Source organism: Cuculus canorus, chromosome 4 (assembly GCF_017976375.1).
Source record: "Cuculus canorus isolate bCucCan1 chromosome 4, bCucCan1.pri, whole genome shotgun sequence".
Taxonomy (NCBI): Eukaryota; Metazoa; Chordata; class Aves; order Cuculiformes; family Cuculidae; genus Cuculus; species Cuculus canorus.
In genome coordinates this window covers 39,644,944-39,672,649 of record NC_071404.1, presented here as the reverse complement: position 1 = coordinate 39,672,649, position 27,706 = coordinate 39,644,944, and the positions used below count along the sequence as shown (strand labels likewise).

Sequence of the window (27,706 nt, the reverse complement as noted above, 5' to 3'; positions counted from 1 at the left end):
GGCTTCCTGTATCTTGTAGGTTAATAAGAAGGAAACTGGTTTTTTCAAGTAGTCAGCCAATAGTCTACAAAAGCCCCGCTGTGGATCACCGTGCTTTATCAGAATGTGAAGTTTTCCTATTGCTTCTACTTTGTCCCAAAACACCATTTCAGGAAAACAAACAAACAAAAAAAAAAAAGGCAAGAAGCAATTAATTACATCCTTTTCAGTTATACCCCATTATGTCAAAGCTGTTGATAGTAAATGAGGAATGGAATCAACTTCACTTTGGCCTATGCTTAACATGAGCAGCTTTCATTTTTCAAAAGGACAGGTAATGGGAATATGAATAAATCAGCGACTCTTCACTTTAATTTGTAAGAATATTAATTGGAAGTCTTCTCATCTCTAAGCATGCTTTTCAAGTTGCAACCAGGAAAATAAGTCTTGCTGTTATTTTTTAAGGACAATGCTCTGAATTAATCTTTTCCCACTTACTCCGTACGCTCCAACTAACTTCTAAACCTAAAGGATGTCCCTGAGTTGATTAAAATACTCAGAACAAAGATTTAGTTAAGCCAGTATTAAAATAAAAATACATTATCGAATAGGGTTGAATGGCAGTGAATTGAGAAATCTGGAAACCCATAGTATTTGAAGATGGATGAGATCCTGCCGTTGTCACTTTTACTTGTCACACGTGACTAAATGCTATGGAGTTCAGCTTGCCAAGATGATGACTTTATTACAGTTCTTCACCTTTATTTCAAAGTCTTTTTGACAGGTCTAGGAACTTTTTCTCTTAAATTGTTTAGGTGCTGGGATTTTTTGGTTTAATTCTCAATTTGGGAAAAGGATGGAAAACATACTCAAAAAAGAATTAATTTAAAGAAGTATGTATATCGATACCTGAGCTAATACCATACAAGTCTGAAATTGTTTAATTCACATAAAGTAAGGATATCTGTATGTAACTGAAGTCCTTATGAAATCTATTTCATTATGATTGTACTTGGCAAAAGACTTGAATGTGTGCAGTCTTATGATCTAACAGCTGCTATTGCCTGCAGTTCCACAAGCAATTCCCACAAAACATGCCTTTTATAGCAGAATCATTTCATTGAATTACTAATCAATACAACTTGGTGTCAGATGATACGTAATAGAAATAATCTACTGTTTAAGAATTTCTCTCCAAAGAGCAGCTTAATGAGAAAAGAGGCTGCTCAGCACCCTACCATCGGTTCTCAACCACTGGGAACATCAAACCTACAGCTTATGCAGTCTGCAAAGAAGAAAGCTCAGAGCTGTCTAGTAATGTTTTTTATGTCTCATTACTACCAAGACTCTCAACTTCCAGTTATCCGTTTGTGATGGAGGCTCTGTACCACAAACTTTAAGTGACTAATGGCAATAGTCTTGTTGTCATTTTATGTTGCAGATACCTTCCCCATTTCCCAGCCATCCAAGGACCCCAGTTTGAAACTCAGAGTCCAGCTGATCTCTGTGATGTTATTCAGCTTCTATTATTTCAATGTTAATGTATAAACCTATCTAGTGGGATGGACTTTTACAGTAATTAATTAACGTTTTATGCGTTTATGAAAAATGAGGCAGATTACATATTCCAAAATACTACTTTACTCACTTCCCCTGTGACTAAGTGAAAGAACAACAAAAGATACTTGGTTTAGTGACTAATAACTGTTGCACGCCCATGCTTTTCTACATAACATCTTTCAAATGTCTTTTTTTATTTGTCTGTGAAGCTTCATAGGGCTTTACCTTGTTCAGCTTTGACACAGTGGCTTTATTGAACTTATCCAATGCTTTAAGAAATGTTTACTATCTTCAGTAGCTAGGTTTTGTTTAATTTTTAACAAGATAACAGAAAGTATACTGAAGAAAAAGCTGTCAAACTTACTAAAGTTTTATGGCTGATATAGGAGGTATGATACTGAATCGATTACCAGTTATTTGTTAGACTATCAACAGCTTATCACTAAACAGTAAAAAGCTACCGAAATAAAAAAAAATCTAATTAACTTATAGTTGTAAAATGTCCTATTTTTTATCTCAAATGCAAATGTGGATCTTGTTCAGGCTGACAATTTCATCAAATTAACTCCACTAATTTAATATATTTTAAAGGTTTTTTGAAAAGTAAATCAGCATCTGAAATGTGGGTGTTTACACCATTCGTTTTTTCAGCAAAACAGAAATTGCAGGAACCTATTTCAATTTTCTCTGCCCTAGATTCAGGGAATGATGCAAGTTAATTTCTGTTCAAAGTGCTCAGAAATATGACACCATGGAAAAGGATATTTTCTGGACTGGAGATATATGATACTTATATCTGGCTCAAAATACAGGTAAGATTTCCTTTAAAAAAAACACTGAAATATAGATATTACCTTTATTTTTAAAATGGTAAACCCATGCTTAGATCATTCTGATTCTCTTCAAAATGAAACACCCATGCAGCAGACCATCCCATCCACTATTTTAATGAGATCTAAATCTGTCAAGAATTGTTGACACTCAGCACAGTGTGGATATTTTGAGAACTTGCAAATCGAAGAGGTTAAATTTCTTTAGACAAAAGCTATATTAATAATACAGCATCATTCATAGACATTGATTGGTACTCGGTACCAGCAAGTGGAGCTGAAAACTAATATAGACATTTTTTTACATTCTGGTCTTCAGGACATAAGTAGAATCCAGAACCAGTACCAAATAATAAGCTCACTTGCTGTTGTTGTGTGGGAAAAGAGAAGAGGAGCAAGAGATGATATTGCAGGAGGAAAACCAGCTAAGTAGGCATGACAGGAGTATGGGGGCTAAATGAAATGACAGGAACTTCATAACATGTTCTTCACATAAGTGACAGGAAAAGCAAAGGAAACAAACTGCACTCTGCCAATAGCATCCATTTAAAGATAATTTTTGGTAAAACATGCACGAGTAAACCTCTGGCTTAAAAAAGGGAGGATAAATGAGAATTACAGGATGAATGGTACTGAAGACTACCGATCATAAAACAATGACAATCAAGCAGATCTCAGTCTCATTTGCAAAAGCATGTATTAAGTATTACTGAGACACACTTATTTGATTAAAGTACATTTAAATCAATCACAGAAAATCAGAAGAATTTAAAATTGTGCACTTCAATCCCTTTTCATCAACTCCAGAGTTAAATACATTGGAACGATTTAGCATATAGCTTTATGTCCGTGTCATAGTGTATTCGAAACTCTCCTCTTCTGGCTTATTCCAAGTAGCAGCCACCTCATTAATATAGAATCTCTAGCCAAATCCCTCAATGCTAGAGACAGTGCGACAAGAGATGAACCTGTTTAATAAAAGATAGATCTGACCAGACTCTCCAAATACACCTTCATCTTCTACCTTTTCAGATCTCAGATGCAAACTCAGGAAAGAGTGTTTTGGATACCACCTGGACACTCTAGGATTTCAATATGCAGCACTAATGGATCTGTTGTAGTGCTAATAGCTTTCCTTAGATCCAAATTAGCAATGTGGAAAAGTGCATAAGCTTTGTTCAGAGATGACCACTTAAATGCGAATAACCTGAGAAATGCTGAAATTGGAAGCATTTTGGGAAGGTCAGAAGGGATTGGAAAACGGATTGCATGAAGCTGGAAGTTTTCACTGGAGCAGAAGTGTTGCATTTGTTGAAGGTACTCAGTTCAGGAAAGCAAGTTACTGTCTGCCCGCTGGCATTTCCCAACACTTCTATAATCAAAGCATGACCAAGTTTGCCGTTACATGAAGCCTAGAGTGTATCACGTGAAACACTGCACTAAATGAAGTGTTGGTAGTTAATTCCAGAAACTTCTACGAAAAATGAACTTGTCTACAATCCATTGCTAATTTCAAAGAACCTATTTACATGAAAAAAACCTATGTGTGTTTTGTGCTCACTGCGCTCAGCAGAAAGAGAAGTTCGTCTCTGAGTAATTCTGCAAATTTTCCAAAGGAAACTTAAGTGTTGTCAGAAAAAAAAATGCAGATGAGCAAAATGGGGGATTTTATGTACAGTGAAGCCTTTACGGCAGTTTGTTGTGTTCTGGAGCTTAGTGCTATATGATTGTCATATTGATAGGTACAAAAGTTTATAAGAATTTCCTTCTCAACACTAAATTAAAGCAGGCCAAATATTTTGTGGCCAAATATTCACAAGTGTTAAGAGATACATTCAGATCCTGACATTTCTCCAGTGAGCAACTGCATGAGATTTTGATATTTGCTAGTGACCCGGCTCCAGACACCACTTCCCAAATCCCCAACAGTAAGGCAACTGCATGGCTTAGGGGATTAGTAATCAGATACTTCACCTCCAGGTCATTATAGGTCTCTGGTTCAAGAGCAGTAAGGCTTTGTAATGACTTAAACACCACTGGATATTTATCTGAAGGCAGATGGAGAAGTGAACATATGATTTCCATGCAGCAAGCAATAGACACGTCCACATATAGATACAAACATTATGACAGTTGCCAGTCTATTAGAAATGTATGAATGACAGAATAGCAGTCTAACAGAGGTTGATTTACTCCCTAATAACAGCCAGGATTGTGTCTTGTCTTAGTGCTGCTGGATAGTAAAGGCATCATGGTTTATACAGTGTTTTGCAACTGAGAGCAAAAATTCATGTTTAACTCTCCCTTTCTCTCTCACCAGGTCGTAAAAGATTTTTCAAAGTTGTTTTGACTGTTACTGGAGGCAATCCAAAGACAACTTTAATCTGAATTTTCTATCTTGGCTAGTACGAATTTAGCAAGAGTGAAAATATGTTCTGCAGGTCTTTTCGGCCACTTTACTGCACAGAAAAAAACTGTAATTGCAGAATTTTAAAATTCATGAGAATAAAACCGAAAAAAATTACTTACAAGGTCAGTATTAACCTGATACGTCTGGGAGTTAAACTGTAAGGCCTGCGCATGAGGAAGAAAAGGTGGATGATGCTCCCTCTTGTAGAGGGACCGGGTCAGGCAGGTGTAATAGTAATATGGGAAACACAATGCCTTCTCCACTCTCTTGTCACTGACAGTCCCAGAAAAGAGGGAGGCTGGCTGGCATGAATACACTGTGCAGTGGCCCATACTGTTTCCCACTGGGCATCAAGTATTTCTCTTCCGGTGGAAAAGGCAGGGGTTTTTAAAATGCCCCATACAGAAACTGTCCTTGAACAACTAATGGAGGAATTCACTGACTGGTATCTAAAAACAAAACACAACAAAACTCTTGGTCATCTTCCACTGTTCGTCTCCCTCTGATAATCACGGATTCATGGTTCACCCACGGGTTTCTGCAGAATATAAGCCTCCACTAAAGAAAAAATAAAAAGTTTTGGCAAGCAGCCTTATAAATGCGAATTCATGTAGTATCCACTCGCACACAGAGGGCTCTGTCCCTGTCACTCTAAGCTTTGACAAGCAGCAGCAGAGCAGTATCACATCACAAGGCTGCGTCCAGTTTTACAGGACCTTCTGTGCAGTGCCAAGAGTAATTTATTTTTTCTGCCTACTCTTGAGTGTGCTCAGAGCACCAGCACAGGACAGTAAAAACAGACACCAAAAATGGAGAATAAAACAAGAGGGAAGAACATGTTTTGCTGCAGGAAGGTCTCCAGGAAGCAGTGAAAGAAGAGTTAGGAGGAACATTTCCATAGCTCTTTGGCAGGATACAGAAGTCCACAGTTTGTAGTCCCAACCTGCCTTTTCCTACCAGGCTCACCAAGGAGAAGGGCTCTGTTCAGAGCTGGGCACCTCAGCTCTATGCCTTTCCCAGCAAAAAATAAGTCCCTCCCAGCCCTGTACAGGTGCTGTTATCTACCTGAAAACGGTCACGTAAACCTTTGTGTTGGGATGTTTGTTTGGTTACTGCAACCACAAACTGGGAAAAGGCTTTGGAAGAAACATCTCTGGAGACCCATGAAAACCCCAGGGCCATGCAAACACTCGTAAAGATTAGAACTGTTGCCTACGCTTTAAACATTGCATTTGTCTACTTGTCATACTGTGATCTGACAGAAGAGGAAGGATTACATGGTGAGATAGCATAAGCTAGATGAATAAACAAAGACTTCTGTGTTTAGGTGTGTCCAGCTACAAAAGTCACTTAGGTGTGGGGTTTTTTTTCCTCCAAAGTGATCCTGTTTGGGGCACAAGATCCTGTTTTGTTTCTACAGAGCTTATCACTGAAAGCTAACATTCAGAATCCTTGGATCCGATATCCTCCCAGTGTTTACAAGAGAGAGAACTGAAAAATGTCAAAACAAGGGGGTAGTACTGACTACCAAAAAAAGGCAAAACTATTACATTGAAAGTATTGTCCTTGCATCACTGTGCTCTGTGGAGCGCTCACATAGTCAGATTTGCATGTGTGTGTGCAAGACTCCTTCAAAGGAGGAAATACGATGCCTGACTTTTAGTGCAGAAAATTAGTAATAAAAACACACACAAACTCAGGGCTGATAACATCTCTGCAATCTCATGCTTAATCTGCTATCCTCAGGGAAAAAAGAATCTGTTGACTTTACAGTCTCTGCCAAACACACACTGGTGTTGTCCTGCCCAGGCTGCTTACAGTAATTAATGGGGCTGCGTTCCCCGTGTCCTATCAATCATTGAAGTTAATCAATCATTGAAGTTAAGCGTTTGCACCTTAGAATTGTAGAATCATAGAATGGTTTGGGTTGGAAGGGACTGTTAAAGGTCATCTACTCCAACCCCCTCCAAAGAGCACAGAACCTTCAACTAGATCAGGACGCTCTGCCCCATCCAACCTAACCCTGAATGTTTCCAGTGACAGGGCATCCATAAATTCTCAGTGCAACCCATGCCAGTGTTTCTCCACTCTCATCGTAAAAAAGACTGAACTACTTCAAGTTCTTAATACAAATATTCCATAAAAATGAAATTGTCACAGGATTGATTCCCACAGAAAGTAAGCAATAAATGTTTTCCTGAGGGTTACACTCTGCAGTTCTGCAGACCTATTCCTACCTGAAGTGTTGCCTGTGAATTGCATAGCATATGTGCAAGACTACAGCGATAGAAGAGGTTTATCTACAAAGACACAAATAAGTGCTGCCTGAAATGCAAGAAGTCTGACAGCTCTTAATCATTTAACAGTGTGCTAAGAGCTTTATGGATCTAGTTCTATGATATGATATGATATGATATGATATGATATGATATGAATCTAATTCTATTGACCTAGTTCTATGGATCTAGAAGGCTTATACTCTCCAGGTTATGAAAGTTTTGAAGGAAGAGATTATATGTTATAAGTTACTAACCTATTATATGTTTGAATATTGTGTATAGTTTTTGTGATTTTAGAACTAAAATATAGGATTAGCTTGAATAATAACTTTTAGCTAGCCTGTGCCTGGATACTTATGCTTACATAAGGAATTTTAACAAGGCTGCAGTTAGAAAGAATGGAAACGAATGTGACTGTATCTAATTAAGCCAGATAACAAGGACTAGTGCAATCATAAGAGAAATAACCAGCTAGGACCAGATGCAACCTTGACGAGGTGCCGAAGGAGTATAAGATCATGCGCAAGAAGGAAAGTTGAAAAGTTCACTGTGAAGAAGACTGCGAGCCTTCCTCCAGAAGCCCCCAACCTGAGACCCCCAGAGGGCAGAGCAGATGCACCAAGGGGAGGAAACTTATGTAAATAAATTGTGGGAAATGGTTATAAGAGACACACCTCTTCCAGGAAAAGTGATGAATGTGTATGCTTTGACTGTATATAGCCTTTGTGAATTGTGTTAGAAGTTGCACACGCATTAGGTGGAGCCATCCCCTGCATGCCCGATGTCACATAAAAGGATACCCTACTTAATAATCAAATTGGCATTGATTATTGAGTCTGGCTTTTCATGGCATCAGTTTCTAAAAATGTTAGATGCATCTTGACTCACTACCTTGTCATCTAAATTAAAGGCTTTCAAAGCCTTCCGTCACTTTCTGCTCTCCTCAGATTTTCTATGCTGCTTTTAACACAAGTTAGATGTCTGTGGGCTGGAGCAACCAAACTGGAGACAGGACTTGGATACTCAATGCTATTCTAATCACACTAAAGGTGAACTGTTGAAATGGGTCCAGAGGAGGGCTACAAAGGTGATCAGAGGGCCGGAGCACCTTCCGTACGAGGACGGGCTGAGAGTTGGGGTTGTTCAGCCTGGAGAAGGCTCAGAGGAGACCTCATAGCGACCTCCCAGTACCTGACGGGGGCTACAGGAAACCTGGGGAGGGACTACTCATAAAAGCCTGCACTTATAAGATAAGGGGGAATGGGTATAAACTGGAGAGGAGCAAATTTAGGCTTGATATAAGGAAGAATTTCTTTACCATGAGGGTGGTGAGGCACTGGCACAGGCTGCCCAGGGAGGTTGTGGGTGCCCCATCCCTGGAGGTGTTCAAGGCCAGGTTGGATGGGGCCTTGGGCAGCCTGATCTAGTGGGATGTCCCTGCCCATGGCAGGGCGGTTGGAACTAGATGATCTTTAAGGTCCTTCCAACCCGAACTATTCTATTATTTGATGATTCTATTAATATTTTCACTTGATTTCTTGCACCGAGGTGCACCGCTGTTATCAATCTCAGCCTTCCTGCAGACGCTTCATTTCTCCTCGAGCGGAGCTGCCCCCCCCCCCAGGCCAAACCAACCCCCTCGCCGGAGCTCTCCATCCTCTCCCGTTTTCCAGAGGCAGGTGCAGCGGGAGCCTCCCCGGCGGCCACGTGGAACAGCGGCTCCCGCCGCGGCCACTTCCTGCTCCGCATCGCGCCCAGCGGGGAGGCGGGAGCAGCGGGGAGGGGAAGGGAAAAAGGGGGGGGGAGGGGGGGGAGGAAAAAAAAAAAAAAAAAGAAAGTTTGTAGGTGCGGCTGGCGAAGAGCAGCGGGAAGCGAGAGGAGAGGAGGGGGCGGTCCGAAGCCCCGGCGGTGCGCGGCGGAGGGAGGAGGATGCGGCTGAAGCCGGGCTTCCTGCTGCGCGCCGTGCTGCTGGCCGGCAGCTTCTTGGGGCTGCTGCTGCTCTGGTCCTCGCTGTCGCCCCGCGCCGAGGAGACGGCGCCGCCGGGACGGGTGAGCGCGGGGGGCGGGGAGCGGGATGGGGGAAGCGGGGGCGGCTGCCCGAGCTGCGGCCTGCAGGCCCGAGGCGGCGGCGAGGGGCGGCGGGGGTGGCACCGGCCGCCCCCCCCCTCGCCCTTCCCGTGTCCCCAGACGGGCGACGTGGCTGAGCCGCCGCCCCGGGGCCGCCGCAGCCCCCGCGGCGCGTGCGGGATCCGGTTATTCGGGTGCGGGAATGAATCGTGCTCCTGAGCCTGGAGGCTTTGGTGCGGATACCTCTGGGCTGGACTTTTGTATCTGCCTCCAAGTGCGTGTGAGGCGTAATTCAGAAACGGTTTCTAGCCGGTGTGTGTGGCGGTGAAGGAGTAAGAAGAGTTTTTACGGTCCTTCGGGGGCTTCTCCATCCCTAAAAGAACCGCGCCGGTGTGTAAATATCCCGAGAAGGTCTTTCTCCACAAACCCGAGGCTTTGGTGTGGATACCTCTGAGCTGGACCTTTGTGTCTGCCTCCAAGTGCGTGTGAGGTCTAACTCAGAAATGGTTTCTAGCTGGTGTGTGTGGCAGGGAAGGAGTAAGAAGAGTTTTTACAGCCCTTCCTGTCTCCTTCGGGGGCTTCTCCATCCCTAAAAGAACCGCGTTGGTGCGTAAGTATCCCAAGAAGGTCTTTCTCCACAAAGCCTGGAGGCTTTAGTATGGATACCTTCGAGCTGAACCTTTGTATCTGCCCCCAAGTGCGCGTAAGGTCTTATGGAGAAATGGTTCCTAGCCAGCATGTGTGGCAATAAAAGAGTTCGAAGAGTTTTTACAGTCCTTTGTGTCTCCCTAAAAGAACCACGCTGGTGTGTAAGTATCCAGAGAAAGTCCTCGATGAAGGGTGCCAGGTGTTCCTTCCCTTCTCCCACCCACCCCACGGCCAAGGATCGGCTTCCTGACGTTTTACTGATAGGTTTCTCCAAGGAGAGGCAGTAGAGGAAGTAATTTAAGAGCAGTGCACGGAATGCTAAAAGGTTTCCTGGTGCTGGCGGTGCAGGTCTCCCACCCTGAAATATTGGGGTGACCTATGAGGCACAGGGCAAGCAGTACGGAAAGGGACGGTAACCTCTAGCAATGCTTCAGGAGACAACGCAAGCAAATCTGCGGAGCCAGCCTTGCAGTGGTCACGTCAGGGGAGAATAATCTGACCCTTAGACACCAGTGTCTTGGAAGGAGTCAAAGTGATTTTCCACATTCATCAAGTGTTCCAGAGCTTTGTAATCAGAGTTCAGGAGATCTGTTTGAAGTAAGATTGGTCAAGATAGTTTTCGTCTTGGTAAAGCTGTAAAATTTTACCGTGATTGTCGTAAAAAGTGATCTTTTTGTGATGTGTTATGTTCACCGATGATCTTGGTCCTCTCTAGTAGGCTGCTTTGAATAATTGTTGAAGGGAAGCATGCTGGCAGAATTCTTGCTTTTGAAAACTGCAAGTGACTTTGGACTCCTTCAGCTGATGCTCCGTCTTGTGAAGCTCTTAGTTTGCTATACCTTGGCAGTTACTGCTGAGATAATAAGCCAGAGCGGTGCTTTTGGAGATAGGCAGTTTATTAAGTGAAGTTTCTGTAATCTGTGTTTCTAGACACAATCCGGGCTTTTTTTGTACAGAGAAATCTCTGGGAATTTTATTTGCATATTTCCCAATAAAATGTCAAGCAGGAAACATTTTGCCTCAAAACCATTTGAATTACTTTTCCTGTTTAGGAAAGCGTAACAGACCTGTAAAGTGACATCATCTGGAAAAAAAATTAGTTATGATTGCATTAGTGTGTAGGGCAGCGACCATCTTCAAATGGTTATTTTGGGGTGACAACTGAAATAATGTATTCCTATGCTGTGTGTACTGTATCAATTTATTCACGTGCTGTAATGTATCATGCTTTCCTGCTCTCATGAGCCTGAAGGCTTTCATATGGATACTTCTGAGCTGAACCTTTGTATCTACCTCCAAGTGCATGTGAGGTCTAATTCAGAAATGTTTTTTAGCTGGTGTGTGTGGCAGTAAAGAAGTACGAATGGTTTTTACAGTCCAGCTCCCGATAAAGCAGCATTTTGTCTTGATTATCCCTCCCTTGACTGGAGGCGGAAATATCCATTACAGCCACCTCGGGAAATTATCCAGTCTTTGTTGGGAATAAATGTAATTATATTAAGTAAACACTGTCAAAGATAAAATCTAAACAATATCTGGTTCATTAGCTACATCAGCTGTTTCCTTATCATTATGATATATATGAGAGAGGGTAACACATGCTTCATCATTTTCTGGGAAATGGTATTGTTATTACTAAAGTCATGTTTTGGTTTCAACTGCCTTCCTCTTCAGATGCTGCTCAGGTGATGGATATGAGTTAAACAGTAATGAGCAGGCTTCCTACTAGCGGTGTGCCAGCATGTTTCTGGAGATGGAAGGTTAAGGCCTGTGTATCCTGCATCCTGCTAGGCGAGACAACGCTGACCCCACGAGGTGGGCTTGCATCTCGGGTTATGCTCCCTGCAACACCTGCAAACAGACTGTGCTTTGTTACAGCTTTGGCATGTTGAAACTAGGGGTTTAATAACTGCTTCTCTGAAATGCACTGGTGCACACTTTGTTCAGTCATACAAATGTGTGTGTTTGCTCTTTTGTTATCTGCCGGAAAGTTTGTTAAGATAAAGATAACAGAATAATTCTTCCTCTTCCCATACGACATCCTCCTCCCTTTGCTTATACTGAAAGCTCTAGCCACCAAGTGTAAAATTTCTCCTCAGACAGTACCAGCTTAAAATAGAATTTTAACTTTTTGTGGCTGACCTCAGGCAGTATACTTTCCCTCTCTGCACTGTAACTCGGGGCACTTTTTAATAACACTGAGGCATTAAAGAAGAAAAGATGAAAATTTCCACTGTGTTGATCTTTTATGTTTATAACCTCTAATCTTCTGCTTGCAGCAGGAAACAAGAATAGGCAATATTGAAGATTTTGTGTTATAACTTTTAAAAAAAAAGTGTATTCTCCCTTCAAGCACTGTTACAGTATTTTTTTCTAATGATTTTAAAAGATATCAGAAATCTTTTGGAGGGGCAAGATGAGTAATATACAGGGAGTCTTCAAAGAAAAGTGAATGTGGAGAAGTGGCTGTTTAGGGAGGAAATGACAGAACACAGAGGTAATACCAGTTATACAGGCAGTTGGAGATAAGACCGTTCTTTCTGATAGAAGACCACTACAGATGTGTATGTTCACTAAAAGCATATTCAGAAGTTGGAGAGACAAAGTCCTTCTCCAGGTGACCTGACTGTGGAGCTTTGTTTCTGCAAGGCACCATTTGAGGAAAAAGAGGGAGAGGTTAAATATGTGTTTATCTGCATCATCAGAAATACCCAAACAGAATAAAATAATCCTTATCCTAAAGAGCTTTTAGTTTCTAATCTTAACCAACTACAAACAATGAAAATATACGAAGGTCTGTCTTCAGATTCTTTGAAAATGTATCTGCTTTTGTGTAAGTAAGGGCACCTGCTACCGAAGGATTACAAAGGTACCGAAGGTTTAGGCAAGGGCACTGTTGTCCATAGTTGTGAGAAAAGATCAGGTAGAATCATTGATTCTATTTCTGTATGCATCTTGTGGGGTCTTTGGGATGTTTTCTCATACCTTCTGCTCTTCTGATTCAAGGGATCACAGTTTTGGAGCTGGTAGGAAATGGTTGAGGTGATTTCACTGAAAAAACAATTGCTGTAGGTATCCCATAGCTATGGTATTCATTGGTCTCAGGCGAGACATCTCACTGATGATCAGCCTCAGAGGTACAACCTTAAAAGCTAGTGTCGTCAAGGAGGGGGTAGTACAGCAGACAGAACCAATGGACTGAAACAGTAAAGAAAGATTCATTACTGAAAAGCTGAAAACAGCATATTTGGAGGAGTAAATGTTGTATAGGTCAACTTTAACTCTCCAAATCTGACCAATTAGAAAGTGTTAAAGTGACCAAATTAGTATACAGAAGCTTTAAAAGTTAGGTATAATTGAGGTTGGTGGTTTAGGGTTTGTTTTTTGATTGTTGGTTTCTTTGGTGTTTTTTTTTTTTTGAAGATCTGTTTAGCCTAGCTGAGGCAAGGCTCGAAGTAGTCCATGTTGCAGTAGTATGATCAGTGATCTCATACTTCCTCTAAACTTCAATGGAGCATTCCAAGAAGCTGATAGAAATGACTCTCTTCATTTGTCCATAGGAAGAACAGTAACTAAGAGTATCCAGTGTAGTACTAATCCTCTGCCAGAGCCTAAGAAGGCAATACAAGTGTGTGGCTGACCTTGCACAAGTCAGAAATGTGGTGGTGAGATTGCAAAACCCACAAAAATTCCCGGTTTTGCCCTTTTCTCATGTCCAGCAAGGAGAACTTCCTGAAATCTTGGCGTGGGCTGCCTCGCCTTGGCGTGGGCCCCTCACCACAAGAAGGATGTTGAGGCTCTGGAGCGTGTCCAGAGAAGAGCAACAAAGCTGGTGAGGGGGCTGGAGAACAAGTCTTATGAGGAGCGGCTGAGAGAGCTGGGGTTGTTTAGCCTTGAGAAGAGGAGGCTGAGGGGAGACCTTATTACTCTCTACAACTACCTGAAAGGAGGTTGTGGAGAGGAGGGAGCTGGCCTCTTCTCCCAAGTGACAGGGGACAGGACTAGAGGGAATGGCCTGAAGCTCCGTCAGGGGAGGTTCAGGTTGGATATCAGAAAAAAATTCTTCACAGTAAGAGTCATTGGGTACTGGAACAGGCTGCCCAGGGAGGTGGTCGAGTCGCCTTCCCTGGAGGTGTTTAAGGAACGGGTGGATGAAGTACTTAGGGACATGGTTTAGGGAGTGTTAGGAACGGTTGGACTCGATGATCCAATGGGTCCTTTCCAACCTTGTGATTCTGTGATTCTGTGATTCTGTATCTGGGAACCTGCTGTTTCAAGCTTGAAGTATTACAATATTTGCAGTATTTCCCAGCTTTAGCTACCTCGTAGCCATCACACCTGAGCCACAAAGGATGTGCTGTTGCATTGCCTTGCCATGTATCAAAGTGTCTGTAAGTGACATGTTGTTAATGGCCTTTTTTTTCCAGGAGTATTTGTTTATTGACAGTTCTCAGACTTTCTGGACTGGGTGGTTTTTTGTGTATATAAGTAATTGGACAACTGAGTCCTTCCTCCTACTACCCCTGAAAGTGCACGCCTCTCTTATACCAGGTGTACTCTCGGCACACTATAACTGAACAGGAGGTTTTAAGGTCACACAGTCTCCCACCATCAGACATTTATACCCTCCTTACCCAGCCAGGACAGTTAGCTCTCCTTGCTGTCAGATGTCACAGCAGCCATGTCATACTAAGGGCAGAGCGGTTGCCCTCACGTTGGTACAGGAGGCTCCGCTGAGGGCCTTGGTGTAGGTGGCCATTCTAGCATGTCCCTCTGGTTCGGAAAACAAGATGATGGGCCTGCAGCCAGGGCTATGGGCGTTCACCAGCCACCAAGTCTGAATAATGCAGTTCCCACCTAGCTGCTAGAAAACGGAGAATTTATGATGTGGAGGAAGAAAAGGTAGAAAAAAAAGAAACAAAAGCTGAGTGGATATTTTCTGAGCTTTCTGGTGACACCCCTTCCCCCCCACTTTAAGGACCACTAATATCCTGTATGCCTTGGCTGGATTGTCACTGAAATCTTAATGATAAGGTACAGACTGAACTTGAAGTGTTATTGTGGTTTCGATTAGATTCTTTGTGGTGGAAGTCCTACCAGAAATTCTCCACTTTCCCTTAAGAAGTAACAGCAAATTTGCTTAGGAGAGACACTGAGACGCGGGCATTTGAAGTTGATCTCATTACTGGAGGAAATATGGGAAGTAGAATAAGATGATAAATCTGATGTAACAAGGGTAGTGGTGTTTGGTAGTGAAGGTATTCAGGTTTCTAGTTTGTTAAAAGGGTGATGCGTTGTGGTAAATGAGTGGTCAAATAGCAAAATAATATCTTTCTCTGCAATTGCTTTGTATAGTTAGTTATACGTCAGGTCACTTCTACTGGTTTGCCTTTCTCTAATTGGGTGAGAGAAATGCCACATGGGTTCTGCCACTCTGGCATTATCTGGAAACTCAATGCAATCATTCATCATCTGGGTGTGAAAAGTTCCTACAGGTGCTGGGCTAGATGGTGGTAGGCATGCCACCTTCTACAATCAACACCATAATAAGTCACTGCCTCCTATATGACACTCAGCATAAATGAACACCTTGGCAGACTTTTTGTTTAACAACTTTGGTTTGGAATGTGTGCTCAGGGTGGCCATGAGCTTGCTATAGCCAAAGTATTGCTATTGTAGGAATTAACCATCACTTTCTTTCCCCCTCTCTGTTTATTACAGTAATCTATTGTTGGTAGCGACAGTAATAGGCAAAATGTTTTGAAATATTAAATGCTAATTCTTTTTAATGAGTGCTTTCATCTAAATTGACTTTGAAAAAGCTTGTAAAAATATGTCACCCTTGGGAGAGTGTAAAAACCCCAATCCCTACCATATTAAAAATGAAATCTTTTGACAAATGCTTCCAGTTATGTTGCAGAATAAATGACCACAAAGCAGTTTCCTGAATAATGTGAAGAAATGGAAAACAACGCCTTACATAATTCCTACAATTTATATATACATACATACCTTGTGCTAAAACTTCCTTGAATTCTTTTGTCACTAAGATCCCTTGTAATAAGTAAGGAAAATAACTCGTTATTATCTCAAGACTATTATTTAAATATCTACTCCTATATAGAGAACAGTTTTGTACCATTTTATATGTATGTGACAAGATTCCCTTTGTCCTGTTCGAGCTCCAAGTGTTACCATTAGTGGTACCACCTAAAAAAAGTTGAAGATCTTGAGGATGGTGTTTGCTTTTTAAGAGTCACATTGCAGGAGAAGGAACCAGTGAACTTGTGACAGGATCACCAGCAAAGGATGAAAGCTGTCTCTGCTCTCTTAGGTGAGATTATGCAGCAAAAAACTTCTTTGTGTCAGTTTAGGGAACTATACAGGTAAAATGATTCCCCTGTTGCAGTACCTTAGTGGAGAAACTATGACACAGAAGTCAGGAAGGATCAACACAGTGGGTTGAGTAGGTTGTTATTGGGAAAAAAAAAAAAAAACGGAATTGGTAGTTTTTGCTACTTAATGGCTGAACAATAGGGCTTTGAAAATAGCGTGTAATAAAGATCTTTTTAGAAGAAAAATCTAGGTAATAGGTAACTTGCTATTTTAGAGGTGGTGAATTAAGAGGTGATGGTGAAGCTGAAATAGCAGAAATTATGGTACTAATAAATTTTCTTATCATAAAAGACCCAGTGGGTCATCAGGATGCCAGCCTTGAGAAAAGGTATGTTACATCCAGAAGTATATATATGGGGGTTTTGCCACATGGCTACGCAGCATGCATCTTCCCTAGCCCAAGCTCAGCAGAGTTAAAATTTCTTGTATTGAGCTGACGTTCCCTAATGAAAAATGACAGTGTCTTTGTCCTATTTTTGTCAGATATTAAATCAGCATTATGGGAGACTGCCAAGTGGAAATAGGGCAGGATAAGCTGTTACATTAATAGGTTTGACTTCTACCTTATGGGGGCGGGGGGGAATGCTTTTTACAGAAACTAGACAGTATAATCTGAGAGGGGGATTCCGAGTCAGTTAACAGTTACATTTAATTACTAGATTTTCTCTGTAAGTGTGGAAAACAAATGTCTACTGTGAACAATTAGTTTAAAAATAGCAACATGCTGCTTAAAAGGCTGCCTCCTGTATCAGTTTTCTTTAATCTTTTTGTGAATTAAAGGGAATTTGTCTTGCATGCATCTACCTGTAGCTGTCCACCTCTGCCCCACAGTGCTCTAGATTTAGACACTGTTCCGGTATGTGAGGTTTGCCCCTCCATGATTTAATAGCAATGACAAGGTAATGTGTTCGGAAAGGAAGATGTTGCCAGAATGGCCCAATAAAAGGCAGCAATAGGTAGCAAGCAACGTGCATATCTTTGCAACCTGTGTTACTGTTTAGGCTTGTGTTTGAGGGTATTCTGGCCTTTCACTTGATATATGTTTTAGGGGGAAAAAAACCCAAACTCAATAGATGTCTGTAAACTTAAACCAAAGGTTATGTGTGTGCTTTACAGCAGATAACAAGATTGATATTTATCAGTTTAACTGTAGAGTCCTCCTTGAAGAAGCTTGCTGGGAAAGCATGTAGTTTTGTGGAAAAGGGGCGTTTCGTGGTTAATAATTATAAAACGATACAGAGAAGAAGGCTGGTACTTGTATTTTACCTTTGTTTTTCAAATAAACAACCTTATTGTGTTCCCTCTGCTTCCAACTAAAATTCGGGGGGGAAACAACAGTTACTTGCTAAGTGTGAGTAGTTTTTTTAAGTAGCTGGTGCTTCCCTAGGGATGCATTTTATAGTGCAAAATTCCTATTTCTGAAAACACATTGACTTCCCATATGGAAATAAAAATATTATTATGAGGCTGCATATGTGCTTTATACCTAAATCAAAAATGACTTTTTGTAATGAAGAAATGATCCATTAAAAAAAAGAATTGTATTAAGTAGGAATTAAGTATGCTTCTTGCAATCTGCAGAACAAATTGCCTTCCTCCCCCTCTTATGATATACTAATTATTTATTGCTCTGTGGTGGTCTGTATTTCTTTTAAGTTTCTCTCATACCACCTCTTCCTGAGCCCTTCATTCCAAACACTGACTCCAGTAATGTTGTTTTAGTATTGCTCTGGCTTTCCTAAGATACAGCTTATTTTCCTGTGACAACTTATTTTTCTTTGATTTCCTCATGGAACACTCAGTTGCAAATAGCAGCACTGGTGTGCTGTAAAACTCATGAGCAGCAAGAGAGAAATGTAGGAAAGCATAGTGCATAAACAATATACCAGTTTACGTGCTATTTACATTTGGAAATCGTTCTTTACAGTTGAAGGTCTCAAAATATAACTGTTAATGAAATTAAAGTATGTGCAGATGGTTCTCAGCCCACTAAGTTTCTTACTTATTTTGTTGTCTTTAAAAAAATTGGCAATGAAAATGGCTCAGCAAGAGCTGTTCTGACTTGAATGACTACAGTTGATTGTTTTATAAGGCAGAAAGTGTTATGTTAAATAGTGTGCTTTAGAGGGAAAAAAAAATTTAATGAAATTGAATATAGTTTCTTTCATATTCAAATTTTTTTTTTCCACAACAAATTTGGTTTGGTTTTTACCCATAGCAAAAGATTTCCCTTTTAAGGATGGCTGAAAAAAATGAGGAATAACATTTCAACAGGGCTGAAGCATAGCAGCACCCCTTTTATTTCTCGTTCTTACCTATAAGGGCTTAAGATAGTTAAACAATATCTTTGCTTTGAGCTAGACAATAAGAATTCTACATATGTCAAAGAAAGATGTATTTATCATTTTAAGTTGAGTATAGAAAATGCCCCCTCTGTAATAGTGTTTTGAAGCAAAACCAAGACAAGTAACCAAGCTACCTCTTCAAAGGGTCTGGGATGGTAATGTCATGGGATTTATCTTCTTCCTGTTGAGTAAGCAAGACCAAGAAAGATAATACTGAGATAACATGTTCCTCAGAGAAAATAAATTGTTCTCTGCATGCTTTAGTCTTGAAACAAGATTTGCTACACTCTCACTTAAATGAGGCCTTGAAGTCAGCTCTTCAAGGTTTGTAATATATGTCTTTTATAAGCTGTGCGTGTGTCAGTGGTGCATTTATCATGCAGCTCAGACTGCTTCACCTGCTCTGGCTCTGCTAATCCATCTCCCGTAGTGTTATTCTAACATGCCAACATCTCTGAGAAGGTTTAAACAGCAGCTATGAAATATGTTGGTTTTCTCTCACCTCTTTCACATTTTCCACCCCTATTTCCCTGCTCTCTATGAAGCATCTTCCTCCTGTACAGAACTGAGACCTTCACAAGTGATTGGCTTAAAAACAATACCTTAGTTACCTGCAGAGGTGGAAAGAGGTGGGCAGTGGGTTTTTTTGTTGTTTGCTTCTTTGGATAGAATATGGGCTTTTAGTGGTTGGCTATGAGTGTATCTCTTGATTCAGAGAGTTTTTAGCCAGTAGCTGTCAGGCCCAAAAGGGTGGTATGGGGATTTCCTGTGTTCCAGTTTCTGCTGGTAAGAAGACTCTCCTGCTGCCTCTTGTATCAATTCTTGGAGATCCTCAGTTTCAAATGCTGATATTTCACTCTCTGTAGGAGTATCTTAAGTTATTAATTTTATGGATAAAATGTCTAAAATGGTCTTGAGTACTCTCTGTGGAGGTATTGTAGCCTTGGCATCTGAAGTAAGACTGCAGATTAGTTTCTGGGGTGCGTTTATGTGATCTCGGTGTCTTAGAATTGAAGACTCCTTGTGTCTTACGTTCCTTTCTGTGTTTTCTGATTTTAGTCTAAAGTATTTGTCTTGAAGACTTGCTTATTTTTTATTTTTTAGTTACGCAAACAGTACAAGAAAGGTTGGGGTAAGGAAGGCTGAGAAGTGTTGACTTGACAGTGAGGTCATGAAGCTCTTTGAGCAGGTCCAGATGTGAGCTCCTCCTTCAAGGTCACCAGCAGAAAAAACATCCTCAAGGAGTGCAGCTATCCATCAAACTGGACTCAAGCCTGGAAGAAAACTTCAATGTCAAACCAGGGGCAAATGGTTACTCTGGTGCAGCTTTGTCGATATACGATGAGACACTTGAGTGCTGACTCATGGAGCATTGTGTAGGAATCCAAAGTGTCGATACCATCACTATTGTTTCATGTAGTGAAAGAAAAGGTATGGAATCTCTGTAAGATACAGAGTTGCTGTATTAGAGAGCAGACTTGCCTTTTCTGGGAATAGTCATGTCAGTCACCTGTTGAGAAGTCACCAAGTTTTGCTCCTGTTATTATCTTCTACCAAGGCTGGTGATGACAGGGGAGTTGTCAAGCTGTTGTGATAAAAGGGAGCAGGCTGCCAGGATTGTTCATGTAGCCTTTAATCTTTGTGTGTGCCTGAGGGGCCTTGGGAAAAGAGGATGGCAGGGAGCAGGCTGGATTAATTTTTCTGGATGAAATGGATATGTCCTGGGGATTGGCCTACTTTAAAAATAATTAGAATTCTTAGGAATCAGCTGTCCTTGAGCACACTTCATCTGTCCTTTCTCTGACTCCCATATGCCCATAACTTGTGGTTGAGAGATGTAAGAGATGCCTTGTGCCTCTTTGGGAGGTATTTGTTTTGGTGCTATTTCCCAAGGATGCATAATTTCAAAACCCAAGCTGACTTGAATGTATGTGTGTGGTGAAATGCATGCAGGGACTGCAGGTAATCAGAGTTACCCAGTTAACACTTTTGTTGTTACGCTGAGAACAGAGAGGCTGCTGGGCTTACAGTTAGCACATGCAAGATGCTGATTTTCCCTTCTTAATGTATAGAAACAAGTAACTTCAGAGTTTTCATGCATTGCAGCAAGATATTAAGTGCTCTGGGTATCTGGAAGTAAGGAGGGAGGATAATTTATCAGACTACTCTTGACTTTATCCTTTGTAGTAGCTTGGGCAGTATTTCTAACAGGTTTGTCACAGGATATGAAATGGTAAGTTTTTTATGGAAAAAAAATGTTTCATTTTAAACTCTAAAATTCATGACTATGATTAAAGAAGTTTTTACAGCCTGACATGCTAAGCACCGAAGTTTTCACTGGTAGACTTCAGCAGTTAGCATTGCTGCAAAGAAAAGGTAGCTCGAACAGGTTTTTGAACAGGTTTTATCTTGCACTATATTTGCAAGAATTTAGTCTGTACTGATAACTTGTCAAAATACAGTTTGCAGTTTAATTCCTGCAATCTAATTTTCAGGAATTGTTCGTGACTGTTAATTTCTAAGAAACAGACAGAACTTTTATCTATTAATTTGGTTTATCTAATGACTGTAATGTACTTCTTAATTTTACCAAAGGCATAATGTTGCAAGCAGAATTCATTATGCTTTTCAGGTTGATGTTTTAAAACTATGTTTTAATACCTTACTGAATAGTCTTGACTGATACCTTAAAATGTTCATTGATGAGAATGCTTTTGAGTATCAGAATTGTATTTTATCATCTTCCTTTTTTTAGTTTTCAGACCTGAGATTTCCAAAGTCCAGAGCAAAATGCTTTTTACATAATCACTCAAATAAATGGGCATTTATTTTTAAGCACAGTTTACTGGTGAGAATGTTAAGATTTTGGTTATAAAATCAGTGTCTTATAACTGCACCCACTGAATATTCCCACACATGTTTGTATGTGGCTGACTTTCACTTTGACTTTACAGATGGCAACCTTCAGGTAGTGTGTATTTTGGAGATCTATTTATAGTCTAACACCAAACTCCAGCAACTTTTCTGTAGGAAGTTCATTGGCTCCCTCACATATATTTGTTAATTTTGTCAGACCTTAATGTTGCTTGATGGTTTTAATACTGTGTTGGCTGTAGGACTCAAAGAAACTTTAAACTATATGAATAAGACCAGTTATGGTTACCCCTGATGTTTTGTAACCAGTGTTGGGTTTATCCCAATGCATGATAACCTCTGCAATGCTCCTCTCCCTTCATACGTTTTTGGTTTTGAAGTTTCTATGTCATTACTCATTTTGATATATTTTGTCCCTAGACTGAAGAAATGTGGCTAGCACTAGACTGGCACATTTCCTAACACCCTTTCTTATCTAGCTATAGTGGCATAAAAGATGGGATACTAGAGTGAGAAAATGTATGGAAGGTTTAGTTCCGCCTGACATTTGAGTGCATTTTCTAAAGAAGGGGTAGTACTGGAGATCTAGAAATGTGTTCAAATCATCATGCTGCAAAAAGTCCCCATTTTTATATATCTTTAATGAGAACTGTGTTTAGTCTTGGAGCTTTCCTGAAAAGAGAAAAGGCAACCACTGATGATGCACATCTTCCCTCTTCTCCTAGAATTTAAGAACACGCAGCTATCTTCTTACTCTGTGGTAAGAGGCAAATGATTTTTTTTTTTTTCTATTTTTGTTTAGAAGAATGAGGAGAAATTCATACTGGAAAACATTTAACAGAAATATCCTTTTGTTTAGAGCATAACAGCATTCCTGTGCTACTATTTACCATGGCTAACACTGCAAGAGCAGTCCTGGGTGCCTTGGGAAAAAGAACAGCAGCCACCTCCCAGGCCACCTGAAACAGTCTGGTTTACTGTTACAGGCTTTCCCTTCATAGGAATGCCTGATATAAGTCTTGCGTCTGTGACTGAGATGGGATCTGGGTCTGGTGACTCAGAAAACCGCAAAACTGGGCAAGCCTGTGTAATTTTCTGCGGCTCTTGGTGTACCATTAGTATCTGACCCTGAAATCAAAAGGAACATAAGTTTGATGTCTTTATGCTTCCACTTCTCAGCACAGCAAGTGAGTTTCCTCTAAGGGAGAAGCAAAGTTTAGAGAGAAGCTCTGAGTTTTTTTAATATTTGTTTGGGTCTTTTGTTTTTTAGCAGACCTTGTCTCGAATCAGACAGTAAATACCTGGAGGTATTTGTTCTCCCCGGAGTCCCTCAAAGATCCCAAGGAGGTCTCTAAGATGACTAGAGATCACTCGAAGGGAGCAGGGTTGGGTGGCCCTTGTCTCTCCACTGTCTGCCTCTGCACCAGTAATGGTTTAAATGGCCTGCGGAGGCAGCTGTGTTCTGTGGGGTTTCACTGAAGCATTCTCCTTTTTGTTTTTCAGCTGCCCCTTGCTTCCAGCAGCTTTTCTTTCATGCTTCTGTTTTGAACTAGTTTAGCACTGGTGTTCGCTCTCCTTATGGTTGCCAAATGTATTTGGCTAGCCTGCTGAGCTGGCTTTGAGGAGTCCTTGATCCAGCTCAGTGTATGGTTGTAAAGGTGCTTGGATTGGCACACAGGCAGAACAAAATTGCGTAGCAGAAAAGTAAACCGATCGTAGAAATGTATCGATCCTACTCTGGAACAGCAGCTTGAAAAATTCAGCACCTATCAAACAGAGATTTAAATCCACAACAAATTAGCAAAAAAATGTAAAGGCAACTCGTCTGCATCAGCTGAAAAATGAAGTTCTTCAAGAACTATGTGCATCTTGTCTTCTTATTCCTGGTATTCCACGGTTCACCCAGCAGCAAGATGAAAAATACCACTTTCAGGTTTTACTGTGTATCTGCAATCTTGGGAAGATAAATGTCAGTGTTATGCACCATAATATTGACATTAAGAAGTCTTTCAAACTTTGTTTTTTAAACAAAATGGGGAAGTCAGACTTGAGACCTTTTACTCAATAGGGGGAGTTATGCAAATGATTTTATTATTTTATTTTATTTTTTGCTACGTCTTGTATAAATCTGACTTCCTTTACAAATCTACTTGGGTCATACTGTCAAGATTTATAGAACTGGAAATGCCATACTAAACAAAAGGAAAATATGCTGTTTCCAGGTAGAGCGTTACATCTGAAGTGACTTCTTTTTTTTTTTTGGCTTTCAGCTGCTCCTTGCTGAAGAGATGCGCAGAATTTCTGCTGTTCATGTTCTGCTGAAATTATTAAAATCGGAAAGCTGAATAGTATCTTATTTTAAGGTTTTGGTTTTTAACTGAAGTGAGCTGAAAAGTTAATTGCAGTTTTAATGAGGGTGGACAGGCTATCGAAATTTTTTTTTTTTCTGTCAGGTGTAGGATAATTGAAGCTTGAAGGGACCTCAGGAGGTCCCTAGTCCAACCTTCTGCTCAAAGCAGGGTCAACTGTGGGATCACTCAGACTGCTTGGGCCTTTATCTACTTGGGCTTTGGAAATCCCCAAGGAGGGAGATGGCACATACACTCTGCCTAACGTAAGCCACTGCTTGGCTTTTCTCAGGGCACAAGTTTTTTTTTATGTACAGTTGGATATTCCATCAGTTTCAGCAAGGAACACACTAACAGCTCTTCGTTGCTGTCCCTGATATGTTTAGTTTGCCATGACACTTAAAACTGTAAAACTCTTTAATAGTAACTTTACAGTTGTTTTTTGTGTTAGGGCATTTTTTTTTGTATATTTTAGTTTACTGGAACTGTTTAGTAGGAATGTGTCTCGACCTGATTTTCTCTGTCTTAACTTAGGAGATTTATCCAAGTCTACTTAGTGTAATACATTATGTATTGAGAAAATGTTGATTTGAGTAACTTGCATATGACAGTTTTAAACAGAGCACATAGCTTTAGTGTTGTGCTGTTGTCACTTGTGTGCAAAAACTTTTAAAAAAGAAAGCACCTCATCCTAAAAGGCGACTGATTGATGTTAGCGGTAGTCGTGTCTTTTTTTCACAGCTATGTAAGTGTATTGTCTGTTACAGAAAAGGCTCTTCTATATTGCATTTCCTTATCATTTTCAATGTAATGATTTTGCGGGTTATTGAAAGGTAGCAAAACAATAGTAGATTTTATTCCTTTCGTATTTTGATTAGAGTATCTTCCTTGCTGATTTTTGGGCTTGTTTTGCCGAGTCTGTTTAGATGTACAATAAACAAGTCTATATGGTTTACCATCCTGTGCTGGTACATCTGCCAGTTCATCCTTCTCTGGTATTTGATGGCTCATACGCATAGCTTATCCTTCATATAGAATATTGAAATACTGACATCTTTCTTCTTTTGCAGTTCTTCCTCTTGGGAGGCACTGTCTCTCCCCAGCCAGGCATAAGTATCAGTGACCTTACCGACTCTTCCCTCTGCGGCTGCTGGCCAGATTTTGCCCTGTTAGAGACAACAGACTCTTTCTTGAGGACTGCAGAAGGCTTTTGAGATTAGTTTTTTGACAGACTTTAACAAAATTGCCTTTGTTAGAAGTTCAAGTACAAGTCTAGCATATAAAGGTCTTGATCATTGAACAGCATTCTGATTTAAACACCCATTTATTGAACTGAATCGATCATACATATGCTTTGCTAATATCTTTTCTGTGTTAGATGCAGTAAGCAAAGGGCACAGTTTTCAGAAGCGCAGATCCTTTTGAAGCCTACCAGGAGCATACATACTTCATGCTTGTGGAAATAGCTCTAGCTGGGAACAGCATTGCTGGTGAGAGTATAACCAGAGCAAAGGCTTGCTGTTGTTTTGAGATCAATTTTCAACCAAAATTCCATTCTGGTTATTTACATGAAGAGTCTGAACTTCTGATTTCATAACAAATAGGTTTACAAGGTATGAACACTTGTTAAAAAGGGTATAGTCCTTCAGCCAAATGCCTCTTTCTTACGCTGTTTGGATGGAAGGGGTATCCTGTGGTTAGACTGGGTGCCCCTACTTATCTAGTCAAAGAGTACAGAAGATAATTAGGTAAATACTCTGAATTTCTATTCAGAAATCTTTTGGGAGTTCAGATGAAAATTTCAGAAACAAGTTTTAGGCTATATGCATAACTTATAACTGCATTTCATATAATGCAGCTTTTGGCTTCAGCTGACTGTTTCTTTGAAAAAGCTTTCAAAATGGTAGGGTTGATCAAATTGTGAGATGCAGTTTTTAAAAAAAAAGACAGAAATAAGTTGTTATAGAGCCTGAGAATGGTAACCATATTTCAAGATAAATGAAAAATCTAATCACACAGTTCGCTTATTAATAGCAAGAAATATGAAATGAGATTGACATATGTGTCTTTTAAAAAGTTGAGGCAGACCATATAGCACAGAAACCTTGATCAAGCATATCCATCACGCTTGGATTTATTGTATTGTAAATATGATTTACTCACTGAGGTGCATAAAATAAAAGTGTGGTTTTTAAATATATCTGTCTCAGATGATTGAGAAACAAGGATGAAATTCCTCTGTGGGCTTTAACCAGTGCAACGTTCATAGCTGATGCCTGGAGGGCCAGAGAAGCTGTCCTCACCCTCTTTGAACATGAGGATTGATGATAGCTTTTGTTTCTTGCTGCAACTTTTTCCCTCTAGAGGGGAAAAATAATAGAAGTTGGATATTTTCAATAGCAAAGTTATGGATTATAAATTGTAACTCTTTGGTCACTTTTTAAATTAAAACCATATACATCTTTTTACCTGCTTATCTTTGCAACTTAAAATTTGATTACTTAAATTTTGATTGTTTAAGTCAAAAAGAACCAGCTTCATCTATGTCTGTCTTCAGTCTGCAGAGAACGTTCCTAAAAAGGGGTTGGTCTTAGTAAAATGAAAAGCCTTGCCCCCTCGTAGTCTACTGTGTAACACTACTACATAGGAAAAAAAGGAGAATAATCCCTCCTTTATGGAAGCACATTAAGTTGGTCATAGGACATCTTAGAAGTCCTTAAGAATTTCTAATATCTGTATGAATAAATGTGAGTTCTGTTTTTAAGGTTTTGCTCAAAAGTATGCATAAAATGGGGAGTATTTCTAGAGCAAGACAGAATGTGGAAGGAGCAGTGACTCAACTAGAAAGGTCACAAGCTTCATTTAATGTTGAAATGTAGTGATGAGAACAAATCTTGTACTAACCCACTTCAGTGATGCTATGTTTTAAGCCTTTCACCTTGGAGGGCACAACTTTTTGTGTAGGGGAAAGATGAAAGAGGTTTTTTGGGAAAGAGATGGCTTGTTATTGCTGAACTGTTAAGGGCTGTGGGATGAAGTTCTTAGCAACTATAGTAATGCTTTGAGTGTAGGTGTAGACCTGGATGAGACTAGCTCCTTGGCACAAAAGACAAAGCAATGCAGGCAAAGATCACAGGGTGCAAGAGTGAAATGACAAAATACCAGGGAGAAGGTGCCGGTGATCGAAATGATAGTGTTATAGATTATGGCAGTACTGAAGTGAAATAATTTATTCTTATTACTGTTTTCTATCTTTGACTTCCATTTGACTGAAAACACCGTTGGGGTTGTTTGCCAAGCACTTGAAAGCCTGTGCATATGTGTGACAGTAGTAGAAATCTAGTGTACAAATAGTTAAACTGCATGGATCAATATATACCAAATTCACAAGGCATCAGTGCAGACTATATTTATTTTCAGGCATTCTAGACCATTGGCTGTTATTTTTTGTTGGTTGTTAATGTTGAATAGTCTTAGAGAACTGCAAGGGAAGGAGGTAATTTAGGGAAATCAGGTCCCATTTCCTAGCTATGTGAATACTGTTTTATTAATCTACTTTACTAACGGAATATCTGCTATTCTACTAGTCTCTCACTGGCCATACAGAGAAAGAAAGTAAAGCTCAAATGAAAAATCAATGCTTCTTTTCTTCTGAGGAACCGAAGAAACAATCCGGGAGTCATAAAGATCTGGTATCTGGAGGGCCTTTTGCATCTTACAGTCAACTCTGACGGAGAGGATGTCTAAAGCAATTGTCCGTTTTGTTCTTACTACTCATATTTTTTCCCATCAAGTATTTATAAAATCCTTCTTGAGAAAAAAATTTTGGACAGTTAACTAATTATGGTATGGTCCTGATTTTTCTTATTTCCTGCGAAAAAAATCTTTATAGGTCAGCAACGTCTCAGTTATTCAGATTATCATGAGGCAATTTATTGCAGACCAAGTATGCTTCTGGTTAATTATTTTA

The 27,706-nt window shown here is 40.3% G+C and overlaps 1 protein-coding gene across 4 annotated transcripts in view; it reads left to right on the top strand.

Moving 5' to 3' along the window:
* GALNT7 (polypeptide N-acetylgalactosaminyltransferase 7) overlaps positions 1 to 27,706 on the top strand; it is a 91,120-nt gene that overhangs the window by 14,569 nt on the left and 48,845 nt on the right. For 2 of the 4 annotated variants that reach the window (XM_054064630.1, XM_054064631.1), the window contains exon 1: positions 8,892 to 9,107. The exons of 1 other annotated variant lie outside the window; for it this stretch is intronic. In XM_054064630.1, the coding sequence (XP_053920605.1) occupies positions 8,988 to 9,107 (120 nt within the window). In that variant the 5' untranslated portion in view covers positions 8,892 to 8,987. Of the gene's footprint in view, positions 1 to 8,891; positions 9,108 to 11,447; positions 11,589 to 27,706 lie in introns of those variants that run through there. One more of the 4 variants, XM_054064633.1, reaches the window with a different exon arrangement.